Below are 14,220 nucleotides of genomic sequence, written 5' to 3' on the forward strand. Positions count from 1 at the left end.
ATCCATCCATCCATCCATCCATCCATCCATCCATCCATCCATCCATCCATCCATCCATCCATCCATCCATCTTTCCATGGTAAGGTCAGAAGTCTTGATAAGATGTCTCATTGTTGTGTTTCATGTTTGTGATCAAACAGACATGAAAGCGAAGGATTTATGTCTCAGATGTTTTAGAGATCCAACTTGAGCATTTCTGTGTTGAAACTTGAACTGATCTGAGTTCAGCCTCTGGTCTCAGTTTAACGGTTTAACTCAGGGAGTCCTCAGATAAACACTGAGAGGATTAGGATTCTCCAGCCCAGCAGGGAAAAGACCATCTGGTCCCGGTTCAGTCTGCGAGGAGGTCTGAGGAACCGGAGGATCCTGACAGCCGACTGCCTGGATAAGGTAATCCCATTACGATCATGGTGTAATTGGAAAATGGAATGACTTGCAGCTTAGTTACTGACTCTAATGAGACTCCTGGATGTAAGGAGCAGAGAGCAGGCGTGTGCAGGAAGCGTTTAACACGGCCTCATCATTAGATTAGAGCGCGAAGTGATGAGCTGCGTCTAAAGGCTGCACGCCCAAACACAGCTGCCGCCGCAGGAGGAGGCTCCGCCCACACAGGATGCATCTGCAGTGGATGGGCGGGGCTTGAACTCTATCTATCTATCTATCTATCTATCTATCTATCTATCTATCTATCTATCTATCTATCTATCTATCTATCCTGTACAGGTGTGTATTCTTACCTGGTCCACCGTGGGTTTGTGTGTGATCATGTGCCGCTCCAGCTGGGCTCTCTGGTTGAAGGTTTCTGCACACAGCAGGCAGGTGAAGGTCTCCTCTGTGTTCTCATGTCGATACTTGATGTGGTCCTTCAAAGACGTCAGCCGCTTGTAGCCGCGCTCGCAGTACGGACAGGTGAGCAGCTGGGCGAAGTCATCTGTGGCACTGGAAGGCAGATCTGCAAGGGGAGGTGAAAGGTCAAATCATGAGTCATGTTTTTTGATGAGTCATATTTTTAAGTTATTGGTTATGATCCTTTTACTGTGATCATCAACTCACCATGTTCGCTCTCATCCTGACCACCGGCCTCGGGCGTGCTCAGGCGCGTCACCTCCTCCGGGGCTTCTGGGTAAATGATGGCGGTGTCGCTGCGCTGCAGGTACTCAGCGATGGTTGTGTGGTGACCATCGTCATCCTCCAGCTTACGTTTCAGGAAGAACTCATCCAGCCCAGAGATGCCGTCCAGTCGCCTCCCTGAAGTAAACGGAGAAAAGATGATCATCGGCATAGAAAGACACTTTCTGCCCTGACTCTTGTCTCACAGGCATACAAATCAACAGACACCTTGCAAGTCTTTCTAACTGACTAAATGTTTACCAAATTTAGTGGAAATCTTCTTGTCAGATGTAGTTTGACCACAAATACAAATAATGTTAAAGAACAGAGACATGTTTTACTTATACTATAATGTTTGTAACAATTAAAATCAAATTGTTCAACACACATAAAGAAAATAAGTTGAAACTTAATGATTCATTAATTTTTATTGTAGCTCATTTCTGAGAATCAGATGAAAAGGTAAAAATTAAGAAACAATCAGTTACATCTATTTCACTGGTTTGTCTTTAAAATAAAATATTTTTGTAAAAAAGTGTGACTGGGGTTTATCTGTTGTTTCATTTCATTGTGTTGTTATTGATCAGAATACTGAATATTGATCTCACCTGGACCGTCTTCCACCGCCTGCAGAGAGGCCTCAGGTCCCACAGCATCGTACTCACTGCTGCGATCATCTAAAGGAACAAAAGACAAACGTTATTCTATTCCTTCTAATTCTTTAGAAGTGGCGCTCCCCTTCTCCTCCTGGTTCTCCTCATGAATTTCCTCTTGGTTCTCCATTTAGTTTTTTGTTTGTCTTAATGATCCTTCTGTTTTTTCCCATGTGGTCCAAAATCTTCTGCCGGTTTTCTCCCTATTTCTTTGCCAGCTCTCGATATTTTTCTCCCACTGGTCCATCTTCATTCCACCAATATCAACATTAATTAATTATTTACTTAAAACAAGCTTCTATATATTGCTAAAATGTTATTTTTGAGTTAGTTTTGCTTTATTTCAAGTGTATAAATACTTGATAAGAGTGTGACTTTTTGCAGTGTATTTTTCCCTGTGGTTCCTCTTCTGGTTCTTCCCTCCTAGTATCCCACTCCGGCTCCCGGTTCGAACTGTTATTCTCCTCCTTTCAGACTCAGTAAACTAAAAGTTGTTTTTTGCAGCTGATCTGTGTTCAGAGGAACATGATTGATCAATAATTCTCACAAGAACAGTTCCAATATGTTGATATACAGATGATAACTTTCTTCTTTCTGCTATCTGTTGATCAGAAGCAGCATCTTTTATGTGCTGGAGAAGAACAAACAACATTTGGTGCTGATCAGATCAGAGACTGACCGATACATTCGTCCTCCCCCCGGTGCTCCGAGTCGTCCGGCTCCCGGTTGGACAGCAGGGCGTGGCCGACCCTGGGCGACGCCTCCAGGGCGGGGACACCAGCTGGACTGCCCGCCTCTTCATCGTCTCCTGCTCCTCCGGTGAAGCTGCTGTCATCACGGAGAAGCGTCTGGTCGTCCTCATCTGTCTCTGAGGTTGTCTCCAGAACACTGTCATAGTTCAGAACTGAAACACAGAGATGGAGGAGGAGATAAGACAGCTGGTAAAACATCTGGAACCAGCTTTCCCTCTGGATTTTCATCCAGAAGCTCGTTAAAGTCTCATAGTTCTGTCTGCAATAAATATACATAGACACTTGGACAAAATGCAAAATGGACTTAGAAAGAAAAAGCACCATACGATTCAGTCTAAGAGCTGTGTGATTGAGTGATTTGATCGTCTCCTTATGTAAAGTAGTTTAATCTGTTATTTCCATTGGAAAAAGAACAGCAGAAGCTTCCTTTGACTCCATTAAGACTTATTTTTAGAGCTGAATCGATTAATCAGGATTAATCATGTTGAATCAACAGACTCAAAAAAAGTCAGATGCTGAAAGAACAACACACTCAGAGCAGTAATTAAACCAAAACTTTAAAAATGTATATATATATTAATTTTGCGTTTAAGAGAAATAAAACCTTTGTCTGTAAATATGTTTGACCCAGGACTCTGTAAAAAAAATCTATGAAGCATGATTTGCGATCCAATTATTAATTGATTAAATAGTCAATAGGTCAGGCCTACACTGTATTGATGTTAAGTCCAGGAAAAACGGCTGAGCTTCTTACATGTTGACGTTAGAAGTCATTTTTAGCTGCAGACGCATCCATTGCTACAAACACGTTCACTAACGGAATGCTGTTATTGTATTTTAGACAACAAAATGTTTATGTTCTTAATTAAAAAGGAATTTATTTATTTGCATATTTTAATGTTTTTCTAATATTGTATAAAAAGGCTTCACTGAAAGCACACGCCAATTTTTTCATCCGATTAATCGATTAATCATAAAAATAATCAGTTAATCGATAACTAGAATTGTTAGTTGTAGCTCAACTTATTTTAGTGTGGTGTTTGTCAGCTGTAGACTTGAACTGAGTTGAACCTGACTGAGGTGAATTGTGTGTGCAGGGGTGAGGGTTGGGGTGCATGCATGTGTGTGTGTGTGTGTGTGTGTGTGTGTTGGTTGGGGGGAGGGGGGTCTGCATGACATCATGGGAACAGCCTGCAGACGGGAGTCCAGCCACAGAAACAGCCTCAGATTTTCAGCCTCGTTCAGCGAACACAGATTGTTGGATCGCCTCTGCTGCGTCTTATCACACTTCCTGCTGCAGATTTGATCTCCCACAGGAGGCAGCAGACCCCCCCACCCACCACCACCACCCCCACCCCCAACGAACCCCCGACCCTCTCAGCTACACGGAGATTAGTCTGTTCATAATATGATCTTTGTCTGCAGCCGCTGCAGCTCTCGCCTCCCGGACAACTGCGCAACAGGTGCAAATTAAAAAGGGAGCCACGGTGGGCTGGGCGCAAATCTGCTGACCTGGGCTGAATACCAAGAGAGGGGGGGTGGGGGTCAGCGAAGGGAGTGGGGGGGCGTGGGACAGGCCGGGCTTTAATAAGAGGTGTGACCGCTTCAGACGGGTAAAGCCCTCTGTGATCAAACATAGAGAGATGGAGCACTCGCTGTGTGGTCCAAGGTATACGTGGGGGTCTAATGTGACCCCCCCACACCCCCACAGGGCCAACACACTCCCAAACCACCCCCTCTATTATTCTATTATTTCTTTCTTTCCTGACTGAAAGAATGTGAGCTGCAGCTGAAATATTCAGCTGTTCCAAAGCAGGATGCTGATTTATCCAGCTTGATCAATAAACAATAACCAGGATCAATAACCATCAGGTTATAACATGCTGGAGGTATCAGGTAGTGTCTGGAACCGGCTGATTTTCAGATTTTCCAATCAGGGAACCCAACCAACTTTTGTTTAAATGTGGAGGAATTATGTGTTTTTCAAACGCAGAGCAAGGCTGCATGTCGGCTGCATGTCGGCTGCATGTCGGCTACATGTCGGCTACATGTCGGCTACATGTCGGCTGCATGTCGGCTGCATGTCGGCTGCATGTCGGCTGCATGTCGGCTACATGTCGGCTACATGTCGGCTGCATGTCGGCTGCATGTCGGCTGCATGTCGGCTGCATGTCGGCTGCATGTCGGCTACATGTCGGCTACATGTCGGCTACATGTCGGCTGCATGTTGGCTACATGTTGGCTACATGTTGGCTACATGTTGGCTGCATGTCGGCTGCATGTCGGCTGCATGTCGGCTACATGTCGGCTACATGTTGGCTACATGTTGGCTGCATGTTTGCTATATGTTGGCTGCATGTTGGCTACATGTTGGCTGCATGCAGCCTTAAGGGTCTGTCCCGGGGTCTCTTTCCATTCAGAGGTGCCCAGAAGCCCTCGCTAAATAACAGAGAACCTCACCTTTTTTCTATGCCACCCTACTACTGAAGTTTAGTAGTGTTGTATTCAGGATATCCGATATAGAGTTGGAACATAGCTTATATTTAGACCTGCAGATGAGGACCAAATCTGTCTATACGTCTACTGCTCTGTCCTTCCATCAACCAGACACTAAGATACTTTAACTCCTCCACTTCAGACAGAGAGTGCCTCATGCCTGGAGGGATGAAGCAAACCCTGCTGGAGCTTATCTGGCTCATCTCCAACAGGGGGACACCTTCAAGTGTGAATACAGAAGCAAATTTCAGCTCATCAGTTGTCAAAGTTAATACTTATTGATCCAGATGTCTCCTTTTGGACCTCCAACAAGTCAAATAACCAGGATCGATCAGTGACATAAAGGCTCGCATTAAAACTCCAGACTCTGACTGGTCAACAGCTGCTGACCTCCCAACAAACTGCATTCAAAGTGCTGTCTGTGCCACCCCACATCATTTCCAGCACACCTGTGGCTGCAACCCAACAATGTTTCAGAGTGGAAGGTCTCCACCGGAGAGCATCTCTGTCTCATCAGAGTGAGGCATCGCTGGAGGAGAACATCTCTGTCAGTTGTCTTTGTGTTGAGCACAGAGCTGAGGACAAAGCTGAGACTCCTCCTCCTCCTCCTCCAGCTTCCCACACAGACACATTAATCTTCCTCCTCCTCCGACACGTTCTCTGTTGTCACGTTCGTCTCCAGCTGTTTCTGAGAGGAAACTCCTCAGAGGCGGCACAAACACACACACAACTGGAATCTGAAAAGCTCAAACAGCAAACGCAAACAAATATGGAACACGCAGCTTTGAAAACAACAGCAGCAACACGAGAGAAAAACAAGCCACACTGAAAACAGTGTGTCCTCTTCATGTCTCTGAAGGACATGTGACCTCGTCGGCGATTAATGACTCAGCATCACGTTGAGCTCGAACCTTCATAAACACCAGCCCATCTTCCAGCTGCTGCAACGCTGGTCCAGGTGCTGCGTCCTCCTCTGTCCGCTCGCTGCCTCACTCTGAGGTGGAGGCTGATGCATCCTCCTCCTCCTCTCCCTCCTCATCAGCTGATCACCTGAGCAGCAGCCCGAGGGAGGAGGGGAGGTGGTTCCCATGGATACCAGGTTGCTACCTGGAACTCAATGTTTGCATTTCATCCAGCTATCCAGAGTCCTCTGCAAAGTCTGTTAACTTTGTGCAGCCACTCCATCTCTGAGAGGTGTTTAATAGAAACCAACAGATTTATAGCTCATTGTAGCTTCGCTGCACCTGCTGCTGTTTCCTCTGAACAGGTGTGCTGTTGTGTTGGGGCTGTGGAGTCCACTGAATGTGGGGAGTTCCTGCATTGAGCCGCTGATTGTGTTCGGTTCCTGATTGAATTAAACTCTCATTTATCTGCAGGGACCTGTGCAACAGGCTGGAAACTGAGGCGAGGAGGGGGTCACAGCCCAACATCATCATCGTCACCCCCACAAATCAGCCGTCCTCCTCCTGAGCCCCGCCTCCACACATGGTACGACTTCCATGTTTATGGGCCCCACTGGCCACCATCAACCGTAACGGACTCACAGAAGCAGCAGAGCTCAACCTCATACATGGTTACACTGTTACAACATTGATTGACTGATTTGATTAAAGTTTCTCCCTGATGAGCATTGTTTTATAAAATATTTCTGTCTTTATTCTTTCCTATATTCCTTCTGATGCTGTCAGGAAGTAGACAGAGCAGTTGCCATGGCGTTCTGAAAGAATAAACCAAGATAGTTCGATAGATTTGGTTCAATTATGTGCTCAAAATTGTACCATTTGTTACATTTTCAGCTGGTGCGGTTCACTTTCACACTGCAGTGTGTCAAACAAACCAAACCATTCAAAAAACTTGTTTATCCCTCATCTGTGGTGGTGCTGCACCAAGAACTACTGAAGAAAAAGACGCAAAAACCTCTGAAGAACACCCTGAGCTCAACCTGCTTCTTCATAACATGTAAACAAAAATGGAGTGGCGTCAGACTTTAGCAGCTGTAGGATTTCACTCTGGTCTGGTAAACGACCACAAGCTATTTCTTTCACTAGCACTAGATATGAGTGTTTGTTTTGGTTGTTTTTACCCAGAATTCCTGCAACCCTAATCCCTCCTGTTTTTGCATAAGCATTCAAACGCACCAGAGTTCACTTCAACTGAACCAAGATCTAGGCTATTAGGCTGACCAGAGTTCAATTGACATCACAGTTCGATTGCACATTCACATCTTCCCAAGTGAATCGGACTTTCTAGTCAAACAATCTAGAGTTAGATTAAAGCAGATCAAACAGGGCTGGTGTGAATGAACCCCAAGTCTCTCTGCAAAACCTTACTGCAGAACCAAACTGTGAACGCCAACTGTTTGTGAATCATTTCAGGCCTCCAGCTGTACACAGAATTGCAAACGTGCTCAGAAACAACAGACTTCCAACCTCAGAGCTTACCATTGCGAGAATTAAAGAGGAGCAGAGTGATGAAGAGGAGCTGGAACCGACAGCTGCTCATTTCTAAGGTATGTGCTGCCTCTAAGAATGGAGCAAAATCCCTCAAAGACAGCGCTGACGGGGGAGCAGGGAGAGATGGGGGAGGCACCAAAGGCAGAGATGTTCTGCTGGAGAGTTGCTGTGTAATTACAGTTACCACAACCCAACTTTCCCATGAGGCTGAGCGCTCCAAGACAGAACCGGGGAATCTGTAATTCTGCCTGCAGGGTGGAGGGATGAAGGGGGAAGAAGTCTGTGTTCCCTAAATGTGACAAGAGGTGAAGCAGAGGCATCTTCTTCAATCATCTCCAAACAGCTCTGGCACCGCGGCGCGCCGACTCTGACCTCACCGGACACGGACATTAAGTTTACATTCAGTGACATCATATTTGCTAAAAACCTGGGCTGTAACTAATGATTATTTTATTTTATTCTGACGATTAATCAATTAACCTAGCGATTAATACATTATTCAGATAAAAGAATTGCCCAATGCTACATTTAATCACTTCAGCCTTTTTTATGCAATAGTAAAAATACATTGAAAGATGAAAGTAAGCAAATAATTAAATCTCTTGTTAAATAAGAAAAACATTTTATTTTCTAAAATGCAATAACCTCTCATTTCTTTAGTGAACGCTTGATCATTTGTAACAAACGATGCATATGCAGCTGAAATCATTCTTCTAACGTGGGTACAAAACATTTACAAGCAGAGCTTTTCATTAATCTTAAATGCAAAATGTGTATATTTGTAGTACAGTTTTGGTTCAAATACTGTTCTGAAGATGTAATTTCTTCCGCATATGGCCTCTGTTAACAAATAATCCAGTTATTAAATTTGTTGATGATTATTCTATTAATCGATTCATCACAATTAATCAAATTCATCATTTCAGCCCTAATGAAAATATCAGATTTACATCCAGCGAAGTCACAATTTTTAATGGAGCCATATATTAAAAATTGGCTCCATTTTTAATAGCATGCAGTCGAAATATGTTTGCAGTGAAATCGTATTTATATGCAGTGATGCTAGATTTACAGGAAGTGATATCACGTTTCACATGCATCACATATTACAATTACTCATGGTAAACAAAATGAACATGCTTGACATCCATTTCACTTACAGAGTCTTATATATTGACTTAGCTTGCAATGACAACACATTTATAAGCCATGACATGACTTTACAAGTAGAGATACCATGTTTACATGCACTGATGTTGCATTTCTGCCCTTTTTAATCAATGAACATCCAGCAGTAAAACAGACTCACATATACACCAATCTGAAGGAATAATTCAACAAACAGCAATCTAAGGATTTATTTTTGTGACAACAAGGAACATAAGAATCTCAGAGTAAAAACAAAACTAACAGTCAGCAAAACCTAAACTGTGTGGTGTTGTGTTAAAGTTTACCTGAGTTTCTCTTCCAGCCTAACCAGTCATTCCTAATTTAACACTTTCAGCTCAGTCAGTTCACATCTGGAGTATCAGACTAACCACACTTGGATAGGTCGCTTGTCAGAAAATCTTTTAACAGAAGATTTTTGTCTGGATTCACAACTTGTTAATCTGTTAGAATCTAAATGAGTCTTTGCAATCAACATCTGTCATCGGTCTCATTATGATTCACAAACTGGCTACAAGGTTATAGATCCTCATAATGGCTGCATACCAAAAATAAAAGGTTTCATGATAAGATTGATATGGGAGTTGCTAATTACTATATCCTGTTTTTAAATATTATTTAAAGTTGATTTCTCCAGTTTTAGAACTGGGTGGCAGTTTGTGTTTATAGGTTTGACATAAATTGCTAAAGAACTGTGTGGTTAATGTACACACACACACACACGCACGCGCACACACACGGACAGGATGAGGATGAGATAAAAGACAGATGAGGTCATTAAATGCTGATATAAGGTTACTGATGTTACAACAGATGATCTGCATTCTAGAAAAACATATGTGAAAGCTAAACGTAAATTTCTGACTGATTATAGATCAGACAGCAGATTTGTTAATCTGATCTACTTATGCAGCAATTTACCTCTTTGAGAAAGTACTTAAAGTGATTTCAGCGCTCAGTTTAGACCTTAAATGTTCAGGGAACAAGTTGTTTTTGTCTGCAGATATGTGCAGGAGTTTAACGTTAAGTTTATCAGCAGCAAGGCGTCCGTTGAAGCCTCACCTCGGCCTCGGTGTGTCGCCTGATTAGACAAACAGAGGAGAAAACAGAGCTGCTGCGCTCTGATAAGAGGTGAAGCGCCGATATCATGGCCGCCATCCACTCATGTGTGTCTGTTTCAGGAGGAGCAGAAGGAGGTCGGAGGTGTGAACAAGAGAACGCAGCCTGTGAGCCGTGAATGGGTTTCATGGTGAACATGAACACGCTCCTCTTGTTCTACAAAAACTCACGAAAAACTTGACTTTTCCACCGTTTGAAGTCACAGTCTTGTTCTACATGCATTTTGAAGCCCGTCAAACTTCGTCTTTCTGTGTGAGAAATCAATTAATCATCAGTCTCCGAGGTTTCCAGGGGGGCCATGTCCATAAAAATGTAGGTTACTTTAAGAGAAAGTCAGACTTTAGGAGTGAATAATGGATAGATACGCTCACACTATGATGAGGAAGTTTGAGGGTTTACAGCCCAACAACCCCCCTTGGGGGGAAGGAGGGGGAAGAAAATCCAAAATGTCTGAATTATTTATCTTCCCAGGTGGAGGATGAATCCTTATGAAAAGAGAAAGCAGGAAGAGCGCAGTTATTAAATCCCTCCAATGAATACCTTCTTTCTGCGAGAAGCAGCGCTAGAAAAACTTTTTTCTGCTAATAATTCATGACTGCAGGTATTTTAACTTCCCGCCGCTTCAAAAAGCATCACTCCAACTTCTTCTTCATCAGAGCAGCAGCAGAGGCGCACTGCAAGCTTTAAAGCTCTTTGTCAGTTTGTGCCGTCAGACTTTAATCCATCAGGATCAGCTGCTGCCGACGGAGGGAACTCTGTGGACCAGCCGAGATTCAGAGGCGGACCTACAAAAAGGTTCAGAAAATCAGCCAAAGACGAAAAAAATTTGCTCAGAAAACACCCAAGTTGGAGCCAAAACTGAGTCACAAACACTGCACAGAGCTGACGTTCAGCCAGAAACGAGTCAAACTAACACCATAAAACAGAGCCACAAGTGAGTCAACATTCAGCTCGCCGAGCCAACTCCAAGCCGAAACACATAAAGAAATCCGAGTTAAAACTGAGTCACTGCAAATCCAACCCCAGTACAACACTAAACATCTGGTGGTCAACAAAGCTCTGTCAGCAAGGAGATCTGTTTTAAAATAATTGAGCTCATAAATAAATATAAGACAGTAAAACAGATCACCTGGAGACTCTAAAGTTACAACATAATGTTAAGTAGTGTAGCTAAAGGGATGTGGCAAATGAAACAACACAAAAATATTTTCTTTCCACTGAGGACAGATTTCCTCAGTAAACCAAACCAAGCTCTACAAGCCGTGTATTCACAGCAAAACCGTTCTTCAGTGAATCATCCTCAACCTGAAATACAAAACTGAACTACAGGCTTACAGTGTGTGTGTGTGTGTCAGGTATTGCTTCACTTCACACTGACTGGTCTTCAGAGGTATTTTCATCTGTTCCAGGAAGAATTTGCAGAAGTGAAACTGCTGATCAAGTTGCTCTAATGTTGACTCACAAGACCTCCATCCTTCACCACAACCTGCAGCCGGACACCAGCACCGGGCACAGCCGAGAGAAGAAGAAGGAAAACACCGCTGTCAGCACTTCCTCAGGTCACACAAGTCAGGGTGTCACAGCGTCAGTTGTTTTCTGACAGTAAACACCGAGCTGGAGAAGCTCAGTATTACCGTTATCTGACACAAAGATGTTAACACCACCTGGCTACGGTGACCAAAATCAACAAATACCTGGAAATCATTATCAAAAGCATCAACAGTCAAAATGTTGTGTATCCTGAAAACAAACAAACATTTGGGAACCAAGAAACACACACCTGCAAGCAAATGATCAAACATAAAAAAAAAACAAGAAACATCTATGGACTGAGAACCAGCAAACACCTGGGAAACAAACACCATCCATCCAAAATGCCTACAGGTGAATACATCAGAGTTGATCCACATACTGGTCAGGCTGGGAAATTTCACCTGGTTCACTAAACACCTTCATTAAGTGATTGATGTTCTGCTTTCAGGTTTTCTGATCATTTTCATTGTTTAGGTGATTCTGGTCACTGTTAAAAGAGAAACAACGTCAGCATGCAAAACTTGCAGCCAACAAGACGGCAGCGTTTCTGAGGTGAATAAGCACCCTGAAGACGCAGACTCAGAGTGTGTATCTGTGTGTGTAATCGGGGGTGAAGGACAAACAGGAAGTGAGGTGTCATTGGAGTCAGTCGGTGCTCGCGGTTGCACCTTTGGACTGACAGATGTGCTTTTCAGTCATGTGACCTGAGAACAGTCCTGTTCTACTCAGGGCCCACCCTCGCTCTGATTACCACTGAGGTGACAGGAAGTGACAGGCGCTCGGGCCCCGGGGCCCAACTTTCCAGCCAAATGAACAAGTGGCTGCAGGACGTAGAAATCCATGCACTGTCACTCAATGCCAGACTGTCAACCAATCAGATCCCAGCTCACAGTCTGGTTACCTGGGTGACACCTGAACACCTGTTCAGTCCATCCACCTGAGTCACATGACAGATTTGAATTCTTTGCTCACCAACCCACCTTAAGGTTCTACCAAATTATTGTATCAAAGCTGATAAAACCCCAAATCAATCAATCAATCCATTGGGATAACAAATGTTCCTATTTATCAGATAAGAGACGGCAGAGGCATCTGGGTAATCTGCTTCCAGGACCCAGCAGGCCTCACTCCTAAGTGCAGCTTATTTAGGTTGTCTGAAGTGTTACTTTAGGGATCCACGTTTTGTTTACTGAAACAAATACCGATATCTGAGGATTAGAATTGGCTGATACTGATCCAATACAGAAAATTAGTGCTTATTTTTTTTAACACAGTCATAAATGTACTGAAATACAAATTTATTTAATAACTCTACACCAGCACAACAAACTTAAATACACAAGTAGCTTCACAAGCTTAGTCAAACATGTAAAAACAACTCAACTTTAATTTGTTCAGTCAGTGCAGTAAAGAAACTGAAACTACCTTTGTCAAACATGTAAAAAAATAAACGGCAAAAAACCTTTCAAATGGTTCAGAAAGCATTAATAGGAATTCCAAATATAATGTAAAATAAAATAAAAAATAAAGCATGACGTCGCTCAGAGGACAAGGCACAGAACTAGACTGAATAGATATGTGGACTGAGTACATTATCAGAGATACCCAATCCAGAACTGTTTTCAATATCAGGACCAATAAAGATACAGATGAGTGCATCTCTATGAGTTTTGAACAAGATAAGAAAGTATTCCTCATATTTAAGCTAAATACATATAATTTGTGCTTCAACTCAACAACAACAGCAGCAATGTCAGCAGAGATGTGACATGTCTGCAGCCCCCCTCCCGTTAGCTCTGCCTGCAGACGAGTGGACATGGGGGAGGGCACTTTAAATCCTCTCCAGCTATGCTCTCACCCCTCGCCAAAATAAAAGCCCTTTATTCTATAGCCTCTCTGCTAATTAAAGCATTTAGGCAAAGTGGTCAGAGTTGATTCTGTCTCACTTTCCTTCTTCATGTCCCAAGTGTGTGAGACAGAGATTAGCTAAATTAGTGGGAGGAGGAAAAGAAGAAGAGAGTTTTGTTACAGTCGACAACATGAAGAGGCTCTCAGAGTTCTTTCAAACGCAAAATGAGCTGAAAACTCTGCAGTTCATTCTCTGAACACAACCAGGACCCTGAATGCAGCACAATCAGTCTGAAGCACGTCAACTCTCTCAATGGAAGAAGAAAATAAATACAATATATCTAAGAATCACTTATTTATTCTTTTGGTAAAATGACCCTGAAAGTGCTCTCCGTGTTCTTTTTCAGAATCATCAGCAGTAAATATGTGGTTCTGGTCCCTTTCAGAAACCAACTCCCAAAATATTCCTCCAAACAGTCGGAATCACTAAATGTGCCTTGGACTGACTTGCAGATGTTTGAACATCCTGAAAACTCAGAATATTCCTGGAACAGACACATGCAGATGACTGGAGTTAGAAAACCCGATCAGACCACAGCCTGATGTTGGACCGGTACCAAACCAGATCTGAGGACAACAGCAAAGAAGCTGGAGGTTTTCCACAGCCTCTCCCTAAAGGAGGAGTGAATGGTTGGACACCACATGATGGCAGCTATAGGCTCAGTGAGCTGTCAGTCGTCAGGATGCTGGATGGATTCTCACTGGGTCTCAAATGTTTGCATGCAAGAATATTGGACAGGCTGAGAACAGCTGCTGGATTGTTGGGAACGATGCAGCAACATCTGTGGCCAAACATTTTCCTGAAAATGACTAGTTTCTTTATGAAAATGACCAGAAAGATGCATCAGTGTACCCTTAGATCTCCTTGGTGTGTTGAAGACAAATTCATTTAAATTAATTTTAGCTTGTAGGATCCCAAAACATGAGCATTTATCTATGCATTCTTCTATTCCTGAAATCTTTTTGGTCAACATGCCCCCACAGCTTTGGGAAAATTTGCATCTAAATCAGGAATATTGGGTTATGAGT

General features: G+C 43.2%; 1 protein-coding gene across 3 annotated transcripts in view; it reads right to left on the reverse strand.

Moving 5' to 3' along the window:
* zeb2a (zinc finger E-box binding homeobox 2a) overlaps positions 1-14,220 on the reverse strand; it is a 45,108-nt gene that overhangs the window by 12,039 nt on the left and 18,849 nt on the right. For all 3 annotated transcript variants that reach the window (XM_016660850.1, XM_007572416.2, XM_007572417.2), the window contains 4 exons: positions 2,443-2,667; positions 1,719-1,787; positions 1,054-1,248; positions 738-952 (listed from right to left, as the gene is read on the reverse strand). In XM_016660850.1, the coding sequence (XP_016516336.1) occupies positions 738-952; positions 1,054-1,248; positions 1,719-1,787; positions 2,443-2,667 (704 nt within the window). The remainder of the gene's footprint in view (positions 1-737; positions 953-1,053; positions 1,249-1,718; positions 1,788-2,442; positions 2,668-14,220) is intronic.

This window comes from Poecilia formosa, unplaced genomic scaffold (assembly GCF_000485575.1).
Source record: "Poecilia formosa unplaced genomic scaffold, Poecilia_formosa-5.1.2 Scaffold300, whole genome shotgun sequence".
Lineage (NCBI taxonomy): Eukaryota > Metazoa > Chordata > Actinopteri > Cyprinodontiformes > Poeciliidae > Poecilia > Poecilia formosa.